The 22,908-nt window shown below is 37.7% G+C and overlaps 1 protein-coding gene across 2 annotated transcripts in view; it reads right to left on the bottom strand.

Moving 5' to 3' along the window:
* Positions 1-22,908, bottom strand: part of TMPRSS15 (transmembrane serine protease 15) — a 139,735-nt gene that overhangs the window by 93,743 nt on the left and 23,084 nt on the right. For both annotated transcript variants that reach the window (XM_043449057.1, XM_043449059.1), the window contains 2 exons: positions 18,921-19,052; positions 9,614-9,725 (listed from right to left, as the gene is read on the bottom strand). In XM_043449057.1, coding sequence (XP_043304992.1) covers positions 9,614-9,725; positions 18,921-19,052 — 244 coding nt within the window. The remainder of the gene's footprint in view (positions 1-9,613; positions 9,726-18,920; positions 19,053-22,908) is intronic.

Raw genomic sequence — 22,908 nt, 5'->3', positions numbered from 1 at the left:
AAGCACAAGGTGGAATCAAGATTGCTGGGAGAAATATTAATAACCTCAGATATACAGATGACACCACCGTTATGGCAGAAAACAAAGAGGAACTAAAGAACCTCTTGATGAAGGTGAAAGAAGAGAGTGAAAAAGCTGGCTTAAAACTCTTAAAACTCAACATTCAAAAAGTTAAGATCAAGGCATCCATCAATTCATGGCAAATAGATGGGGAAACAATGGAAACAGTGACAGATTTTATTTTCTTGGGCTCCAAAATAACTGCGGACAGTGACTGCAGTCAAGAAATTAAAAGATGTTTGCTCCTTGGAAGAAAAGCTATGACAATCCTATACAGTGTATTAGAAAGCAGAGACATGACTCTCCCAAAAGAGGTCTGTATAGTCAAAGCTATCATTTTACCAGTGGTCTTGTACAGATGTGAGAGTTGGACCCTAAAGAAGGCTGAGTGCTGAAGAATTGATACTTTTAAACTGTTGTTGGAGAAGATTCTTGAGAGTCCCTTGGACTACAAGGAGATCAAGCCAGTCAATCCTAAAGGAAATCAACCCTGAGTACTCACTGGAAGTACTGATGCTGAAGCTGAAGCTCCAATATTTTGGTCACCTGATGCAGAAAGCCAACTCATTGGAAAAGACCCTGATGCTGGGAAAGATTGAAGGCAGGAGGAGAAGTGGATGACAGAGGATGAGATGGTTGGATGGCAACACTGACTCAATGGACATGAGTCTGAGCAAGCTCCAGGAGATGGTGAAGGACAGGGAAGCCCGGGGTGCTAAAGTCCCTGGGGTCAGAAAGAGTCAGATACGACTGAGCAACTGAAGAACAACAAGAGGTTGGCAGATTTCTTCTTTGGTGGTTCCTGTTTCTTGCTCTCTCTGGTGTCTGTAATGTGGGCTGCAAGTTTTCTCTTCCTACCACAGCAAGTCACCCCACTATCCCTTATTCTCTGCAGCCACCAGGTCATGCAAATTGTGCTGGTTCATCAGCTTCCCACTCATGGAAGGTACACACCAGTTGGTGGGGAAGTTGTTGAAATAGCTAGAATGTTGGGAACTTCCTGAACTTCTTTCTTTTCACCTTTAGGGAGAAGCCTTGATTTGTTCATCTTTTCCTAATTGTATCAAGTCCTGCTGATCACAGCAAGCTGCACCCACTCCTATTTGTTCTCAGTATCTCTTAGGCATTCAAACAATGCCAGGCCCATTAGTTATACATATGAGAACAGAAACTAGTTCCTTTGGAAGCTCTTGGAAAAGCTGGGGTACTGGATGCATGTTCCACCCTTCTCTTTCCTTCCAAGGAAGACATAGAGAGTCAAGACCTGTGTTGAGCTGTGCTGTGTTGGGGGAAATGCTGATGGAGGTTAAAATGAACTTAATCTTCTTGCCCATTTATTGCAGCTGTTCCTGGCTTTGCACTCACCCAGGGTATTCAACTTCTAAACTGAATTCTGGAATTTTCATAAATATGTTTTGGTCCACACATCATTGTTAAATTGATACATCTGTGTGGGAACAAAGATGAGTTATTCCTGACTATAGAACTATTTCCTTTCTCAACTGTATGAAAATCTCCTATGGTGTGATTTATTCATGGCAGGTTCAAAGTTGGGAACATCCTTTATATACATCCTTTTTGCTAAGTCTTGAATAAAGTTTGGATCAGTTGCTATATATTTGGTCTCTAAACTCTTGATTTGGTTGAATGGTTCAGTTGTTATGATGATCACAATAATCAAACTGCCAATGGCTGATCTACATTATGCTGAATGCTCTGTGGGGAAAGTGCTCAAATTTTAATTTTCAGATTGAGGAAATGTGTCTAGGGCAATGTCTATTGATAATTGCATTGTTTCACTGAAGTGTGGGATCAGAAATGTGAATAACTCTTTAGTGTTTTGGAGGAACTATGTTTCCCTGAACTCTTCACAAAGGAGGAAGCTGAACAGTAGAACAAAGCATGGGTGATAATGTTGAAGCTGGCTAAATACTGAAAGGGCTGATAATAGGGAGATGGCTAATCTCCAAAGACAAGGGGACTGAAAAGACACTTGACTTCAGAGGCTGACTATGGAGGCTACTGACTGAACCAGGATTCCTGGCCAGGGGCATGCAAAGTTCAGATTTTTGGTAAGGTATCAGTAATAACTCGGTCAATTGAGAAATGGGACATTCATCACAAATAAAATAGCAATGATGAAGGAAAAAAAATAAAAAATTAAGACCAACACACTTATAACCCTTATAACATCAGCAATAAAAAAAAAAAGTTTGATACTCTCAATTCTATTTAGGATTGTACTAAAGTCTTAATCAGTGTAAAAAATAAAATAAAATTAAAAATATAATAAAAATAAAATTAATAGAGTAAAATCTATTATTTGACAGTTAAAAAACAAATATAGTTAATTTTGAAACTCTGAATTTCATGGTAGGGAAATGTAAAGTTGGGGCATTACCTCATTGTATAAGATTCCTGATGATGGGCTGGAGGCAGGACTAGAGTTTAGTCTTCAAGGAGTGGGGCTGACAACACTGAAATTGCCATGACCAGCAGTGCAGGATTAAAAGACATCTGAAAAGATATCTAGGTTTTTGGATCTGACCAGTGTTTACTGCCTGGAAAGTGAGTGTGGAGCACTGGCAGGTTGTTTATTTTTTAAAATACTGACACGTGGACTTCAACGGTGGATATCAGATTCAGTTGGTTCTGGAGTGGATTAGGGGATGTGTATTTTTATATGCTCCAGGTGTGAGGGCCATTGGAGGATGATAGGCAGATATAAAGGATGCTACACTCATGGGCTGCCCTCAGATGTATTTAGTAACCACAGGAGGTTGACAGAGGTGGGAGGAGATCAATACGAGGGAGCATGAGATCTTCCCAGCCCAGACTGAGAGAAGAACAAAGCAGGCGGTGGCAGCTGTTTAGAAGAATTCCACCTCCTAAAGGCCTCTTCAGGGATTGGGGGAAGTGAGCCTGCGAGTGAGACCTTGAGGGAATCCAATGTCAAAGAAGAAAACAGAGGAAGATGAAATAAGCAGCCCCCTCAGGAGCAATTTCTGTTCTTTTAATGAACATTTTGGTGTCTCCAGGCAAGAAAATAATGATTCTTTTTTCAAACAATTAATGTTGTTTTTAAGCCTTGAAACTAAGGGATCAAGAAAAGCTCCCTAAGAAACTTTGTGTTCAGAAGCCCTTTACTTTTTCAAAATAGATAACTGAAGATGGAGGAGAGAAATGAGTGCATGCTGTGTACTACTTCTGATTCAGAAAAGCCAACTTACTTGCAATAAAACGTAGGCGTTTATAAAGGTGAAATTGATTAGTAAATTTAGCCATGGTTACCTTATGAATTTTTTAAGGGAAAGGGAACTTTTCTAAATGCAGTTTTTATATTTTACATTTTTGTATCAATAGCTACTCTTCCTAGAGCCCAGTTTTATTGAGCACCTAATAGAGCACTAAGTGTTTTACATTTCATGATAACTTTGACCAAAGCGTTCGACTGTGTGGATCACAATAAACTGTGGAAAATTCTGAAAGAGATGGGAATATCTGACCACCTGACCTGCTTCTTGAGAAACCTGTATGCAGGTCAGGAAGCAACAGTTAGAAATGGACATGGAACAACAGACTGGTTCCAAATAGGGAAATGAGTACGTCAAGGCTGTATATGGTCACCCTGCTTATTTAACTTATATGCAGAGTACATCATGAGAAACACTGGGCTGGAAGAAGCACAAGCTGGAATCAAGATTGCCGGGAGAAATATCAATAACCTCAGATATGCAGATGACACCACCTTCATGGCAGAAAGTGAAGAGGAACTAAAAAGCCTCTTGATGAAAGTGAAAGAGGAGAGTGAAAAATTTGGCTTAAAGCTCAACATTCAGAAAACTAAGATCCTGGCATCTGGTCCCATCACCTCATGGGAAATAGATGGGGAAACAGTGTCAGACTTTATATTTATGGGCTCCAAAATCACTGCAGATGGTGACTGCAGCCATGAAATTAAAAGACGCTTACTCCTTGGAAGGAAAGTTATGATCAACCTAGATAGCATATTAAAAAGCAGAGACATTACTTTGCCAACAAAGGTCCATCTGGTCAAGACTATGGTTTTTCCAGTGGTCATGTATGAATGTGAGAGTTAGACTGTGAAGAAAGCTGAATGCCAAAAAATTGATGCTTTTGAACTGTGGTGTTGAAGACTCTTGAGAGTCCCTTGGACTGCAAGGAGACCCAACCAGTCCATCCTGAAGGAGATCAATCCTGGGTGTTCATTGGAAGGACTGATGCTGAAGCTGAAACTCCAGTCCTTTGGCCACCTCATGTGAAGAGTTGAGTCATTGGAATAGACCCTGATGTTGGGAGGGATTGGGGACAGGAGGAGAAGGGGACGACAGAGGATGAGATGGCTGGATGGCATCACTGACTCAATGGACATGAGTTGGAGTAAACTCCGGGAGTTGATGATGACAGGGAGGCCTGGCATGCTGCGACACATGGGGTCACAAAGAGCTGGACACGGCTGAGTGACAAAACTGAACTGAACTTGACCCCTGTAGTTAGAGGCCCTGACCTCTATAGACGTAGAAATTTTGAGTCTAAGAGATTTAGTCATTTGCCTGAGATTGTAGTTGTTGAATGTGAGGAGACCAGGTTTGAAGCCACACAGACTATCTTCAGCACTCACATCCTTCATCACAGACACTCTGCTACATGTGGCCTTAATATAATTCCAAAATATAGTTTAACTGTATCATAACCATTTCTCTGCTGGCTACTGGCTCTTCAAGTTTGTAAGAAACATTATTGCTTTTATACCCTACTTTGATTACCATTAAGAAAAAGAAACCATCATCTAATGTAATAATCAGTTTTGAGAAGAAAATACACTTAGAAAATTTATATACCTTTAAATAATAATTTTATGATGCAGTAGAGTATTTACTTACAGTAATATTTTAGATTTTGTAGGTTTTAAAAACCATCCCTAATTAATGGTGGATTTCTTAAAATAGTTTTAAAAATTAAGTGATTGAAAGGAAATAAAAAGAACAGACCATAAAAATCTTTAATTAATATAATGTGATTATGCCTAAATAATATTACTATTACAGCAAAAATAATATTGCTTATTGTGGTCAGCTTATAAGACTTCCCTGAAGACTTGACCTAGATTTACTAGGAAATGGAGGATGATTAAATAGTAATTACATAAAAATTAAATTATTATTATTTAGTATTAATAAAGTTTCAAAGATTTCATGAAGAAATCATTGTGCAGTTAGGAATGCATCATAGACCAGTTAGAATTAATTTTATTTCCCTTTTTAAAGGACGTAATTTAAGATTTTTCTAAGAATTTCTGCTGACATTTTAGGTAAAGAATGGAATATTTTTTCATTATACTAAAAACAGTACAAATAGCCATTTATAAATCTTTTTTTAATGTGATTATCAGAAATGATGTCCTAATATTTTTAAAATAAATATTAAATTAAAAAATTTTCATATATAGCTTTTATTATGTTTGAGGTATGTTCCTTCTAGTCCTGCTTCCTGGAGGGTTTTTATCATAAATGGATGACAAACCCTCAGCAAACATTATCCTCAATGGTGAAAAATTGCAAACATTTCCCCTAAAGTCAGGAACAAGACAAGGGTGCCCACTCTCACCACTACTATTTAATATAGTTTTGGAAGTTTTGGCCACAGCAATCAGAGTAGAAAATGAAATAAAAGGAATCCAGATTGGAAAAGAAGTAAAACTTTCACTGTTTGCAGATAACATGATCCTCTACATATAAAACCTTAAAGACTCCACCAGAAAATTACTAGAGCTAATCAATGAATATAGTAAAGTTGCAGTATATAAAATTAACACACAGAAATCCCTTGTGTTCCTATATACTAACAATGAGACAACAGAAAGAGAAATTAAGGAAACAATTCCATTCACCATTGCAACGAAAAGAATAAAATACTTAGGAATACATCTACCTAAAGAAATGAAAGACCTATACATAGAAAACTATAAAACACTGATGAAAGAAATCAGAGGACACAAACAAAGGGAGAAGTGTACCGTGATCATGGATCAGAAGAATCAATATAGTGAAAATGAGTATACTAACCAAAGTAATCTATAGATTCAATGCAATCCCTATCAAGCTACCAACGGTATTTTTCAGAGAACTAGAACAAATAATTTCACAATTTGTATGGAAATACAAAAAAACCTCAAATATCCAAAGCAATCTTGAGAAAGATTGAATGGAACTGGAGGAATCAACCTGCCTGACTTCAGGCCCTACTACAAAGCCACAGTCATCAAGACAGTATGATCCTGGCACAAAGACAGAAATATAGATCAGTGGAACAAAATAGAAAGCCCAGAGATAAATCCACGCACCTATGGACACCTTATCTTCAATAAAGGAGGCAAGAATATACAATGGAGAAAAGACAATCTCTTTAACAAGTGGTGTTGGGAAAACTGGTCAACCACTTGTAAATGAGTGAAACTAGAACACTTTCTAACACCATACACAAAAATAAACTCAAAATGGATTAAAGATCTAAATGTAAGACCAGAAACTATAAAACTCCTAGAGGAAAACATAGGCAAAACACTCTCCAACATAAACCATAGCAGGATCCTCTATGATCCACCTCCCAGAATATTGGAAATGAAAGCAAAAATAAACAAATGGGACCTAGTTAAAATTAAAAACTTTTGCACAACAAAGGAAACTATAAACAAGGTGAAAAGACAGCTTTCAGAATGGGAGAAAATAATAGCAAATGAAGCAATGGACAAAGACTTAATCTCAAAAATATATAAGCAACTCCTGAAGCTCAATTCCAGAAAAATAAATGACCCAATCAAAAAATGGTCCAAAGATCTAAACAGACATTTCTCCAAAGAAGACATACAGATGGCTAACAAACATACATAAAGATGCTCAACATCACTCATCATCAGAGAAATGCAAATAAAAACCACAATGAGGTACCATTACACGCCAGTCAGGATGGCTTCTATCCAAAAGTCTACAAGCAATAAATGCTGGAGAGGGTGTGGAGAAAAGGGAACCCTCTTACACTGTTGGTGGGAATGTAAACTAGTACAACCACTATGGAGAACAGTGTGGAGATTCCTTAAAAAACTGGAAATAGAACTACCATATGACCCAGCAATCCCGCTGCTGGGCATACACACTGAGGAAACCAGAATTGAAAGAGGCACGTGTACCCCAATGTTCATCGCAACACTGTTTATAATAACCGGGACATGGAAGCAACCTAGATGCCCATCAGCAGACGAGTGGATAAGAAAGTTGTGGTACATATATACACAATGGGATATTACTCAGCCATTGAAAAGAATACATTTGAATCAGTTCTACTGAGGTGGATGAAACTGGAACCTATTATACAGAGTGAAGTAAACCAGAAAGAAAAACACCAATACAGTATACTAACACAATTATATGGAGTTTAGAAAGATGGTAACAATAACCCTGTATGCAAGATAGCAAAAGACTCGGATGTATTGAACAGTCTTTTGGACTCTGTGGGAGAGGGCAAGGGTGGAATGATTTGGGAGAATGGCATTAAAACATGTAAATTATCATATGTGAAACAAATCACCAGTCCAGGTTCGATGCATGATACAGAATGCTCGTGGCTGGTGCACTGGGATGACCCAGAGGGATGGGATGGGGAGGGAGGTGGGAGGGGGGTTCAGAATGGGGGACACATGTACACCCATGGCAGATTCAAGTCAATGTATGGCAAAACAAATACAATGTTGTAAAGTAAAACAAATAAATTAATTAATTAAAAAAATTTTTTTTCACTTGAGAATTCCTTAGAACTGCCATTTTCAATATGCAAAATCTTATATTTTGCACACAAGTAGTGTGTTGTTTAGGTACTTCCCAGGTGGCTCAGTGGTAAAGAATCTGCCTGTGCATGTAGGAGACACAGATTTGCTCCCTGGGTCAGGAAGATTCCCTGGAGAAGGAAATGACAGCCTACTCAAGTATTCTTGCCTGGAAAATACCATAGACAAAGGAGCCTAGTGGGCTATGGTCCCATGGGGTAGCAAGAATTGGACATGACTTAGTGACTAAACAACAGCAACAACATGTTGTTTAGAGCACTGAAAAGAAGAAAGTGTGCTTCTAGTTATATCATATAGCTTACATGGGGCTGTGCTCCAAAATAGAAATTATTTAAACAGAACAGAATGTTCTTTTTTCCCTGAATAATGCCAAGTAAATGTGTTTAGAACAATCTTCCCTTCATACCTCATGTCCTCTCTGGAATATGTCTACACAGGAAAACAACTCTTGTGAGTATTTATGGGGCCATTTCCTATCACTTTTTTGGCAAGAACCCAAGGCTCTGTCTTTCAACCTTGTTTGATCAGTTATTATATCGATTCCCCATTTTCTATTGAGTCATCATAATGACTAAAATAAATATATTGTAGGTCAGATTGGGAAACCAAAATCCCTTCCAGCTGTTAAGAGAAATGAGCTAACTAGAATTCATTTCTCAAAGTGAATTCCACAGAGCATGTGTGTTGAATACTCTGTGGGGGGAAAATCTCAGTGGCTTAATAGGAAATATACAATTGACTCTTGAACAATACTGGCTGGAAGAGTGTGGGTCCACTTATATGTGGATTTTTTTTTCCCCAAAAAGTGGATACTACAACACTTCACAAACCATAGGAAACTATAGAACAGAGGGCCAACTATAATGTTATACACAGATTTTGACTGCACAGGATGTTGGCACCTCTAAACTTTCTGTTGTTCAAGGTCAACTGTATATTTGGGGGGATATTTACTTGCATCTTAACTTATCTAAGGCTATGAGAAGTCTTTCACTTTAAAAGATTGCAATGAGGTTATTTCAGTGTTACTTATATTTATTTGAGTACAAATGATAATTCTCTTGGAATATCTGGGAGAAACACTACTCCTCTGTGAAAAATGCTTAGGCATATATTAAGGTAGACTGGATATCAGCAGTTTGATTATTTTGATGATCATAATTACTGCATTCCTCAACTGAATTAAGACTTGGAAGTCAAATATATAGTAAGTGAACCAAGTGTTATTCAAGATACAACAAAGAGGATGAGTATAGAGGGTATCCCAGATCTTGATCTGCATGACCAAATCACAACATAGGAGATTTCATACAGATACAAGCATAATGAGAAAGAAACTACTCTGCAGTCAGGATGCAGCTGAAGGAAATAGGGTTTCTTGTGATATACAGATACACAGGTGTGCTGCTCATTTTGATAGCACTTGATTTGTGACAACCATATGGGGGAAAAAAGAAAAAACTTGCTACAGAGCCCAATGAGATGGCCCCATTTATAGGGCAAAACTCCTTTTAAAAAGGTTAAGAATGAGAAAGAAACTTCTTAGATAGTATATCAGATGGGAAGGCTTTGCTTTGTAGCTAATGGAAACAACTGTCCAGAAAATAAATGCATTACTAAAGATGCTAAGACTTCCTGCATTAGAGAAAGACTTTACGACTTAAGTACATGGAATAAAAGGTGGTTTATTACCGTATAATCCACCGACAAACAACACTTGTATTATTAGAAGGCTTGGGATAATGGGGAGCCTCGAAGGATCCAGAAGATCCAGTCAACAAAAATCTTCCATCACAAGCTGTGGCTGTGAAAAAGAGGAAATTAATGTCAGACAAAAAAACATCTTGGAAGCATTTCTCAAATGAAATGGGATTCAAATTGGCTAATGAATCTTAATAGAACACTTATGACTAAATCTATAGGAGGCTATTTCACAAAACCAAAATGATCAAATGGAAGTAGATCAAATTTCATGTTTTAAATCTATTACTTATTTTCAGATACTTTTACACAGCCCATTGTAGAGTCCATAAAAGTAGAAAAGCATCCTATTTCTAAATACCCGTAACTAAGTTGCATTTTAGTATATTTTTTCACATTTGTAGAAAATATATATATCTGAATTATAAACATCCAATTTAAACAAATAACTACTGTGTTCTCCATTTTATTTTCCCCATTAAGTTGGAGCTAGAGTGAGTTTCAACTATGTGTACTAAGTGACTTGTCTTGTGAAAATGGTCAGAATATGACCAGGCAAATGAAACATATGGTGCAAGTGGCTTGAAGAGAACTTTCCATTCAATCTACTGCACACAACTTCTAGACTTCTCTTTTGCTCCTTTTATATGATAGACTCACAATCTAGTTCAGTATTTTCATTCGGCATCTCTGGATGTGTTTTTCCTTCCTATGACAACTCACTTTCCTCTTTTAATTCTTGTAGCATGAATATATTTATGTCAAGTCAAAGTGTTGAAGTATCAGAGTGTCAGAGTGCTCAGTGCTCAGTTGTGTCCGACTATTTGCAACCCTACGGACTCTAGCCCACCAGGCCCTTCTGTCCATGGAATTCTCCAGGCAAGAATATTGCAATGTGTTGCCATTTCCTATTTCAGGGGAACTTCCTGACCCAGGAATAAAGGGCTTCCCCTGTGGCTCAGCTGGGAAAGAATTCACCTGCAATGTGGGACTCCTGGGTTTGATTCCTGAGTTGGGAAGATCCCCTGGAGAAGGGAAAGGCTAGCCACTCCAGCATGTGGCCTGGAGAAGGCCTGGAGAATTCGAGGGACTGTGGAGTCCATGGGTTCACAAAGAGTCAGACACAACTGAGCTACTTTCACTTTCACTTGGGGCTTCCCTGGTGGCTCAGAGGGTAGAGTGTCTGCCTGCAATGCAGGAGACCGGGTTTCGATCCCTGGGTTGGGAAGATCCCCTGGAGAAGGAAATGGCAACCCACTCCAGTACTCTTGCCTGGAAAATCCCATGGACGAGGAAGCCTGGTAGGCTACAGTCCATGGGGCTGCAAAAAGTCAGACATGACTGAGCGACTTCACTTCACTTCCTGACCCGAGAATAAAACCCATGTCACTTGCACCTCCTGCATTGGCAGGCAGACTCTTTACCACTGTACCACCTGGGAAGCCATTCTCTTTAATGTCATGCATTACTACTGATCTTAGTTTTCATATGAATCATTTCCAATTAGAGTAAACCTTTTTGAAAACATGAACCAGGAGTCATTAATTAACAGCTTTTCATTTTATACTTGCTATGTATCATATGTATTAAAAATAAAATTATTTCTCTTAGGTTATTTTCTGTATACTTAGTTCTATTGATATTATATTCTAAAATAAAGACTTCTGAAAGACTTTATCTCTTGGCATGTTGTTAATTCCTCATATGCCAGATGTGTTGATGGAAGTCAGGGAAATAAAGGAAATTTATCAAAATCAGCTTGCTGCTCTTGCAATCTGAGTGCTAGCATAAGCTAATCCTAAATTGATAGATGGAAAAGCCCATCCTAACATTATAGAAAAATGCTGTCAAGTTATAAAATACAAGCTATTACCTGACATGAAATATTTTGCATGAACAAAAGAAAGAAATTGAACAGCACATGGAAATCTAGATAAAAATCTTGCATTTTGGTTGACTTTTTACTACTTTGGGCATATATGTTTTAAAGGCATATAAGGTAAAGGCATTAAAAAAAAGTAGATACATTTTAAGATTCAAAGTCTGTTAAGAACAGTGGCCTAGGAGTTAATTGTATTGGATTATGCATGGGATTGTTGTAGCCTAGTTCCCAGCAGGTGACAAAAGAAATAAAAAAGAACAAATTATATTATCAAGTGTGAAACATGACCGGTCCAGGTTGGATGCATGAGACAAGTGCTCAGGGCTGGTGCACTGGGAAGACCCAGAGGGATGGGATAGGGAAGGAGGTGGGAGGGGGGTACAGGATGGGGAACACATGTAAATCCATGGCTGATTCATGTTAGTGTATGGCAAAAATCATTACAATATTGTAAAGTAATTAGCCTCTAACTAATAAAAATAAATGAAAAAAAAAAAGAACAGAAAAGATAACAATCTAATATCATAGATTTCAGAAAATAAAAGGGAAAATCTGTGATTTGTTGAGAGAACTGACTCCATTGGTGTGTTACACTTACTGGAGCAAAAAGGACAATTAAGGCTAGTTTATGTGATTTGAAAGTAAAGAGTGAAAATATGACTTTTTAAGGCAGAACTAAATGATTTTCTAGCTGTAAAAGAACTCCCTTGTTCATTCAAAGCTGTCTATCACAAACCACACCAAATAAATGAGACCGTTAATCCCTTAGCTTCATTGATCATAAAAGTAAGAATAATGTCTGCTTGTATTTTAAATGATATATGGAGCCTTTTAATCACAGTTTGTAAAGAAACATGTGGACTCCAAGATTACTGGCAATGCGTGAAAATCCACTACTATTGTAAACAGTTTATATTTAAACTATAATACTCAGGAACTCAGTGAGGAAGAGCAATTAATCCTACCAGCAATAAAATACAGCTGCTAGCATTGGTGGAGTATTTCTTATGTACTAGCCTTGCCCTAAGGTCACTATATAAGTATTAATAATGTTCTCTTCACCACAACCTTATGATGTTTTAGGTAGGGAAACTGAGGTACAGAGGAGTTAAGTAACTAGCATAAGCTCTCCCAGCTTATAAGCAACGATTCAAAGACAGGCAGTCTTACCTAATATCTAATATTATCTTAATACCATAATATATAAAGCTATCATAATGACATCACTCAAATCTCTTTGAGTTGAAAAGCAGGGGTGTATGTGTGCATGTGTGTGTGTGTGTGAGAGAGAGAGAGAGAAATTGTAAATGAAAGAGGAAATGAAATTAAAAGAATTTCATCAATCCAGTGTTTTTAAAATTATAATATATATCACATTTGTAATACCACTTTGCAACAAACAGGAGAAACAAAAAGAAAAATAAATGAAGCAAAAAAGGGAACAAAACAAAACCAGTTTTAGAATGTGTAAGTCCTATTTGCAAAGCTGATAACATTTTAGTAATCCTCCTCGTCCACTCCGGAGAAGGCAATGGCACCCCACTCCAGTACTCTTGCCTGGAAAATCCCATGGACGGAGGAGCCTGGTAGGCTGCAGTCCATGGGGTTGGGAAGAGTCAGACACCACTGAGTGACTTCACTTTCACTTTTCACTTTTTCACGCACTGGAGAAGGAAATGGCAACCCACTCCAGTGTTCTTGCCTGGAGAATCCCAGGGACAGGGGAGCCTGGTGGGCTGCCATCTATGGGGTCACACAGAGTCGGACACGACTGAAGCCTCTTAGCAGCAGCAGCAGCCTCGTCCACAACAGGATGACAAATATGTCCCCATCCCTTCACTCAGTCCTTTTCTAGGAAAAGGGACATAGTTCAGCTCAGGGCTGCACAACAGGATTAATAAATTTTCAAAAAAGCTGAACTATGTCCCTGTTGGCAAAGATGGTTGTATATTTGCCATCCCTTCACTCAGTCCTTTTCTAGGCGTGTGACTAGATTGCATACCTCCAAATGGGTCACATGACAGAGTCTGGTTAATAAACTACGGTGGAAATGATTGTATTTATTTCTAGATATGATTTCTAAAAAGATCTTCTGTAACATTCTTCCATTGTCTGTCAGCAGGTTGCAAAGAATCCAGGGAAGAACTTGGCTCAGAAGGTATGGTGGAGGCACTGGAATCCTGAATGCTTCAGAGCACAGCCTCTTGCCATCTTTCTTGAATTATAGTGTCAGTGATAAATTGTAATTGTCTTATACTGTTAAGATTATTTATCATAGTATTTTTTGTTGTTCAGACACTAAGTTGTATCTGACTTTTTGCAACCCCAGGGACTGCAGCACACCAGCTTTCCCTGTCCTTTACTATCTCCTAGAGCTTGCTCAAACTCATGTCCATCGAGTTGGTGATGCCATCCAACCATCTCATCTTCTGTCGTCCCCTTCTCCTCCTGCCTTCAATCTTTCCCAGCATCAGGGTCTTTTCCAGAGTCAGTTCTTCGCATCAGGTGGCCAAAGTATTGGAGTTTCAGCTTCAGCATCAGTCCTTCCAATGAATATTCAGGATTGATTCCATTTACAATTGACTGCTTTGATCTCCTTGCAGTCCAAGGGGGCTCTCAAGAGTCTTCTCCAACATCACAGTTCAAAAGTATCAATTCTTCAGTGCTCAGACTTCCTTAGGGTCCAACTCTCACATCCATGCATGACTACTGGAAAAACTAAAGCTTTGACTAGACAGACCTTTGTCAGCAAAGTGATGTTTTTTTTAATATACTCTTTAGGTTTGTCACAGCTTTCTTTCCAAGGAGTAAGCATCTTTGAATTTCATGTCTGCAATCACTGTCCACAGTGATTTTGGAGCCCAAGAAAATAAAGTCTGTCATTGTTTCCATTGCTTCCCCATCTATTTGCCATGAAGTGATGGGACCAGATGCCATGATCTTCATTTTTTGAATGTTGAGTTTTAAGCCAGCTCTTTCACTCTCCTCTTTCATAATATTTAGTTTGCCCTTAAGGACATGATCAGTTTGTGTGGTCAGTTTTCTATGAAGTTGCTGAATTTTAGTGGAAATGGATAATCTACAGATCAATTTATGCTCTAAAGGGACTTTGGGAATTCCTACATTTGAGAAAAGATTAAGAACATTCCTGAAGGCATTTAAAGTTACAATAGTATTGAACTACTTATAACAGCTGTGACAGACCTAGACAACATCTTAAAAAGCAGAGACATTACTTTGCCAACAAAGGTCCATCTATTTAAAGCTATGGTTTTTCCAGTAGTCATGTATGGATGTGAGAGTTGGACTATAAAGAAAGCTGAGTGCCAAAGAATTGATACTTTTGAACTGTGGCGTTGGAGAAGACTCTTGAGAGTCCCTTGGACTGCAAGGAGATCCAACCAGTCTATCCTAAAGGAAATCAGTCAGGAAGGATTTGTTTTTGCAAAAATAATAGATACAATGCTTCCAAATAGTCATTGGAAGGACTGATGCAGAAGCTGAAATCTCAGTACTTTGGCTACCTGAACTGACTTTGGCTAAGAACTGACTCCTTAGAAAAGACCCTGATGCTGGGAAAGACTGAAGGCAGGAGGAGAAGGGGACGACAGAGGATGAGATGGCTGGATGGCACCACTGACTCTAAGGACATAGTTTGAGCAAGCCCCGGGAATTGGTGATGGATGGAGAAGCCTGGCGTGCTGCAGTCCACGGGGTTGCAGAGTTACCTGACTGAGCGACTGAATTGAGCTGAATGTTACTTAAGACATGAAGCAGGGCATACTTCTGGAAAAACAGATATAACCCAGCCATGGCTGAGTATTATTGCTAAGTACTCAGGATTACAATTTTTTAGACTACAAAGTGCTTTTTAGTGTGGTGCTAAGAAAAAACTCTCAGTGGAAAATAAATGAACCTGTCCAATATCATACTCTCAACCATTCTATTGCACTATCCAAAATTGACTATAATGGAATGGGATTCATATAGGTGTGTTCTTAGGACCCACTGAGAGCTCCCTCTGCTGGCTCATTATTTTTTAGTAGTGTGTGTGCTCAGCACACTGAATTCTCCAGGAATATACATCAAACTGGAAAAGGGCATGGCAACCCACTCCAGTATTATTCTTTCCTGGAGAATTCCAGGGACAGAGCAGCCTGGTGGGCTACAGTCCATAGGGCAGTAAAGAGTTGGACATGACTGAGTGACTATCATACACACACACACACACACACACACACACACATCAAACGTGATCTCTGCCCACCCGCCCAAGTCTGTTTTGCATGTACATATGAGACAGACAAAAAACCTATGGAGACACTTGCCAGCTTCCAAAATAGGCCTGAACATTGGCCTGAAGGGTGTGGGTCAGCACTTTTTCTTCTCACAGGTCAGCTAAAAAGTAAACTTTCCTGCTGATGCAATCCTCATCAGAAGAAAAAAACAATTTAAAGAAATCTTGGTTCTGCTTTCGTCAGCTATAAGTCGTGAAAACCTAAATAACTAAAGCCTAAAAAGGAAGCTGTTTAGGAAGTTAACATTAATATGACTCTATTAATAACACTGACTAGAATTAGAGCTCACAGCTGGAAGTAATAAGGGAGAGAAGAGAGAGCATAGGTCAATTTCACACAGATAGTTCTCTTACAATCATCTTTCAGTGAATGTAAATTGATGGACAGGGCTTTCTGTTAGAAATTGTGCTACGATTTGAGCACAAGTTTGAGGTGGGGCTGAGGTGAAGTACTCACAATCATTTATGGTTAAGTAATGAATGAAAGTGTGAGAGTGAAAATGTTAGTCACTAAGTCATATCCGATGCTTTGTGACCCCATGGACTGTGGCCTGTCAGGCTCTTCTGGCAATGGAACTCTCCAGGCAAGAATATAGGAGTGGTTTGCCGTTTCCTCTTCCAAGGGATCTTCCCAACCCAGGGATCTGACCAAGTTTATGAACCTGGGGTCTCCTGCATTGTGGGTAGATTCTTTACCATCTGAGCCACCGAGGAAGCCAAATAATGAATAAAACAACCTACATGACTGTAAATCCTGGATAAAGATAGAGTAGTTGATTGATGTTTTTCTCTTCTATATTCCACAAAGACTTTAAATTGTTTTTGCAAAAATAATAGATACAATGCTAACTTTAAAGTGCAAATAATAAAGAGAATCAAGAAAAATGACAGACAAGGATCTATAGGCTTCAGAAAGTTACAGACTTGCATGGTGAATTGATAGTAAGTTTCAATTAACACAAAACCTTCATGATATTGAAAAATAATAATGCAATTTGATTATGTATTTAATGCAAACACATAATCATTAATCACATAGAGAATTCAGTCTAATACTGAAGTTCATGTCATGAGTTAGAGTGACTCAGAAACATAATTCATGGCCTTATAACTTACTTCAGGACAAGTTGCCACATATAGTGTATTTCTATGGTTATTATTTGATATGCATGGATACTAATTTGTTATGAAAATTATAAACTCTGTAACAGTGGAGAGCACACAATAGGTGCGGTTCATTTTCTGATTATACATCTTAGATATTTCTCCCCATTTAAAGTTAGTGATCATCATCAAATAGACTTAAAGGTATGTGGCTCACTTTGATACACATAATTTTTGAAATATAAATCGGGGGAACATCACCTCTATTACCTCATGATGGCACACTTGTACCACATTCCCACTGAAGAGGTTTTGAAAACTGCCTGCAAACCATAGCAAACAAAGACATTGCTTTCTTCTTCTTTGAGTAATTTAGTTATATAAAATAGATTAAAAAATATTCTGTAGCCTGCACTTTCTTCCAGTATGCTCTGAGTGCACTTCAAAGTACGCAGTTAAACTTTGAAGTCTGGATTTCATCCAAGAACATTTGAACTAGGAGTGCTTAGTTGAAGACACTTTAGTCAAGTTGCTGGGTTTTTGAGTTGGTTCTGGGAAACAGACCAACTGCCTGTCTTTTCAAGTATATCCTGAGTGGGTAGGTAATTTTTAAAACTTCGGTTGGTATTGGAGCATTTGTCTTCAATTCATATCAAAAAGAAGAGCAAAGTATGACAAGTGAAGTGAGGTAAATTGTAACTAAAGCCTTTACACATTTCAGGAACTAACTGTGCCCATGGTCAGTTTTTAAATTGGTTATAAACTATACCAAAAATTTGCTCAATTCCTGCTGTTTAATTTTTCAAGAACAAATTATAGGTTAGAATTGTTCAAATAGTTTCTTACATTACTTACTAATCGTATATATATTTAAGTGCTAATCTTTCATGTGTTTATTATCCAGGCAATAAAATGAAGAAATAAGCCAAAGAAGAAATATGTTTAAATTACATTTTTAAATTACATGTTTAAATTACAGCTAAGTTTGGCATTTTGATGCTGAAGCTGAAACTCCAATACTTTGGCCAACTCACGTGAAGAGTTGACCCATTGGAAAAGACCCTGATGCTGGGAGGGATTGGGGGCAGGAGGAGAAGCGGAAGACAGAGGATGAGATGGCTGGATGGCATCACCGACTGGATGGATATGGGTTTGGGTAAACTCCGGGAGTTGGTGATGGACAGGGAGGCCTGGCGTGCTGCGATTCATGGGGTCGCGAAGAGTCGGACATGACTGAGCGACTGAACTGACTGACTGACTGAAGTGTTAACTAATAATAATGATAGTGATTAAAAAAAAAAAAACTTAACACTCTAAACAAATGCCAGTATTTACAAAAAACAAAACAAAACATATATTTAGTTTAATAGACATGAAGATCTTATTCTAACTGATTTTCTTTTTTTAAAAAAAGTTTCATTGCTAAAAATAAATAAATAAAATAAAATAAACTCTGCCCACAAGTCGAAAAAATAAATAAATAAATAAACACAGTGTTTAACTGATTTTCTTTACTCACAGACCTACAACACTTTTTACACTTTTTACCTATTTTTCCTTTCTTTGCCAAAAGTTGAATAAAGGCAACAATTTGAATTAAGGAGTGATGATTCCTGAGTTAAAGACTGTTAAAATGATAAAAAATAAAGTGATCAGTATTACAATATGATGGTGAAAAGCATTCAAATTCATAATAATTCATAGCAGTTTAATAATGGATGAAATATAAGGTCACTTTCTTCTCTCAGATATTATTAACCACAGCATTCTTTCTATACTTGTCAAATGGAATTCTGTTTAACTAATTAATAGGTTTAATGTAACAAGATAAAGTTTAAGAATACTAATATGATTACTTTTAGATTTTTGTCTTAAATCATAAATACGACTAAGGGTATGTCTCAATCCCCAGTAATTTCTGGTACCTGAGGGTGTGTGTTGGGGGTGGGTGGGGGGAACGCAGTGAGGGAGGGTGGAAAAGAAGGGAGGAGGGAAGAGGGAAGTTAATCACTTACCACAAGTTTTATTGTCTTCATCAGAGCCATCTGGACAGTTTAATTCTCCATCACAAAATAGATCAATTGCTATGCACTTTAGAGCATCAGCACACAGCCTTGAATCAGGTGGGCACTCTATTGAGACATTTCCTTTAAAAAAAAAATATTGAATTTAAAGGTTTCCCACATAATAAATTTAATTTCCAACCAATGAGATATGTACAGTGTTTGGATATTTATTATGTAATCTTTGTCATTGAGGTAAGTATATACTTGAAAGTGAAACTGAAAGTCGTTCAGTCGTGTCTGACTCTTCGCAGACCCATGGACGATAAAGTCTATGGAATTCTCCAGACCAGCACACTGGAGTGGGTAGCCTTTCCCTTCTCCAGGAGATCTTCCCAACCCAGGGATCGAACCCAGGTCTCCCACATTGCATGCAGATTCTTTACCAGCTGAGCCACAAGGGAAGCCCAAGTAAGCATATGCTTACTTATAATTATTTCAACTTCCAAAAAAATATTTATGTCATTTAATGAATTGATCTTAGAGTTTTAAATTTTGAAGAAATGATACATATTTCTTCATAGATATTAAATATGATGCTGACTTTGTTGACTTTTAAAAAGATTGTCTGTTCATTCATTTGCTTTTGGTTGTGTGTGCTGGGGCTTTGCTGCTGCACGGACTTTTTCTAGTTGCGGCAAGCGTGGCTACTCTCTAGTTGCAATGTGCAGGCTTCTCATTGTGGTGGCTTTTCTTGTTGTGAAGGGAGAATGGCCTTTAGGGCACGTGGACGTCAGTAGTTCCGGCTCCCAGGCTCTAGAGCACAGGCTCAGTATCTGTGGGGCATGGGCTTAGTTGCTCTGAGGCATGTTGGATCTTCCTGGATCAGGGACCAAACCTGTGTCTCCTGAATTGGCAGGCAGATTCTTTACCACTGGAGCCATCAAGGAATCCCCTACTTTGTTGATTTTTAATCTTGATAAATGAATGCAACAGTCTGGACATTTAGTCCCCAATATTTATACCTCCTAGGATTGCTATGTGTAATGTGGGGCAATTTGCTAAAATATGTATCTCATCATCTACAGTATCTAATAGCCACTTCATTTACTTATAAACTTATGACTCGAAAATATAGTGGTTGAAGTAAAGGTTTGCATACTGCAGAACAAAATTTGTCAATGAAAACTATTTTATAGTAAAATGAAACTTAAAATCCAGAGTACATTGAACATGAAAACCCAGTGGTTTTCTTCTGTTCATTATCTCCTTGCTTCTTGGGTCAGGGTTTCTTAGGCAGAAAGGTGCAAACATCCCCCTGAAGGAGTCCATGTCATACTCTGACCAGGATGTGATAAATTTACACCTCTCAGCCTGTCCTGTCCTTCACCTGCTTCTTTCCATCTTGCTAAATATAGAGATGGACTGAGAAACATTTTGCTTCCAGAAATTGACATGGAAAATTTAGGTGCAATCCTAATAATATATGCCCACTGGATAACCACATATGTTTTTAATTTTCTGAGCAATGTGAGAATTTCAATATGTTTCTTTATGATTAGAATAACAATGAAAGTTTAGTTTTTGGAAAATCTTTAAGCTCAATAACATCTTTTTTTTTTCTTTTTGTTATTGTCCTTAATCTTAAAGCCAGCACTGTACTGCCATCTGCTGGGTTTTAAAAATATATTTGATTCTGAAATTTCTCTTAGGCTCCAAGAAATAAATTGGAAAAAGTGCTTCTGTTAATAAATCTGCCAAGGTAATGCTTAATTAAGAACATTATAGACAGAGTTGCTGGGTATAAATACAACTAAATAGGTCTTTTATAATTGTAATTAAAATAGATATAAGCCATTGGGAAATTCATGGACCACCTAACATCTAAAATAGGACAAGATAAAGCTGAATCATTCCCAAGTGCCAAAACACTCCCATTTAAGAGAAAAAATTAATTTAAAAAGACATTAAATAAACTTGTATAGTATTATGACACATCAAGAGAATTCTTAATTATTGACCAACTAATCCATAAGAGGTGTCATGTTGATAGTATTCAAAAAATGCTTGATAAAAAATAAATGAGAAAAAGGACATCATTGTAGTAACTCCATGTCTCTTTCAAACAGTGGTTGAGGGAGTTCTAGGTATTCAGCATCTATAAGAATAGATTTGGGCATTTAACTAGGGACATTATAATTTTGTCTGATCTAATGCTTTCTATGGAAACTTCACTTACTGATGTTTCATATCTTTGTCTATTGCTTATTGAAATTTATAGGTTGAACTTCAAAGCCACACTGTCAAGAGACACCACTTGAAACGTTTGATCTCATTAATGATTATTCATTCACCTTACAAGTATTTATTTCCTATTTATTTGTGTCATGGCTTTTTAAGGGATGGAAATAATAGGATGAGTAAGGCAGAGACTATTCTCATGGAGTTTGGAGTTTAGTGTGCAACTGATTTATTGGCTAGCAAATTTTGTAATGAGGTAGGAAAAAAGTGATGCGGGAACATCAAAACTGGGCTATGCCATGGATTATCTTCCTTCTGAGTCTGGGATTAAAAACACCTTCATATAAACTAAAATTTGAAAGATGCTTAGAAATGCACAAGGAAGAGAGGTGTGTGAAGTGTATACATGGTGATATGACAAGAGCACATTACTATAGGGAAAGCAGAGGCATCTAACGTATCTAGGTGTTGGGATGCTTACTGAAACTATGGCAGGAAGGGAGTTTGGTGACAAATTCTGGGGGACATTTAACAAATAATTTTAATGTATTAAAATATTTTTTGTAAATAACAGTGTTGAAAATGTTAACAATATATATGTGTATGACCAGTCCATGTTTCATAAAGACAATTCTGCTACCAAGTGGAGAATCATGTGAAGAGAATAGACCAACCGGGAAGCCATTTCAACACTCAAGGTGAAGGTTGCTGAGAGCTGGAACTCTTGCACTAGCAGGGGAGATGGGGACATATTCCAATTGCTATTTCACATGTAGGATTGATGAGCTTTGGTGGCCAGATATACTCCTGGCCAGAGGGAGGTGGATAAAAGGATGCTCAGAATGGTAGATGCACTTTGGAGTGGCCATGAAATACCAGTGTTCATTAGTCACAACAGGCATTATCAGAGAAACAGCTGGTGGGATTAGTAAACGACTTTAGTTTGAAATATTTAGATTTGAAGGTAGAAATATTACACTCTTGTTTAGATTGTACTCTCAATATCTCCATTTTCTGTTGTACAAACACTCTTCACCTGTCCTGGTCCGTGAATAAAGAGAAATTGCTCTAATTTAAAGCCAATATAGAAAATATGAATATAGTCTTCTTATATAGAGGAAGGACGTTTTAGGATTTTATCAGATTTTATTTTTACCTAGTGTTCTGTCTCCCTCTCTTCTCCTTACATACACAGGTATGATGTCCATTTCCAACAAAACCATTGCTTATCGATTAAAACATTAACTGTTACATAAATTAGCCAGATGCCAGTATTTAAAGTAACCTTCCATTCTTAAAGCTAGAGTTCTTTGACTGGACTATTTAGTTTGCCATTTCATCCGTTAGTTTTTACTTTAGTACTTCTCCTTTTCTAGGGAATCTCTACTGTGATTCTCATGAGGAATATTTAACAAAACGGTTAAGGATTTCTATTTAAGGAAAACTGTACACCCAAAAAAGATGTTCTTCTCATTATAGGGGATTGGAATACAAAAGTAGAAAGTCAAGAAACACCTGGAATAACAGGCAAATTTAGCCTTGGAGTACGGAATGAAGCAGGGCAAAGGCTAATAGAGTTTTGCCAAGAGAACACACTGGTCATAGCAAACACCCTCTTCCAACAGCACAAGAGAAGACTCTATACATGGACATCAAGCGATGGTTGACACCAAAATCAGATTGATTATATTCTTTGCAGCCAAAGGTGGAGAAACTCTATACAGTCAGCAAAAACAAGACCAGGAGCTGACTGTGGCTC

The sequence above is a fragment of the Cervus canadensis genome, chromosome 27, assembly GCF_019320065.1.
Source record: "Cervus canadensis isolate Bull #8, Minnesota chromosome 27, ASM1932006v1, whole genome shotgun sequence".
Classification (NCBI taxonomy): domain Eukaryota; kingdom Metazoa; phylum Chordata; class Mammalia; order Artiodactyla; family Cervidae; genus Cervus; species Cervus canadensis.
This window is presented reverse-complemented; position numbering and strand designations above follow the sequence as displayed.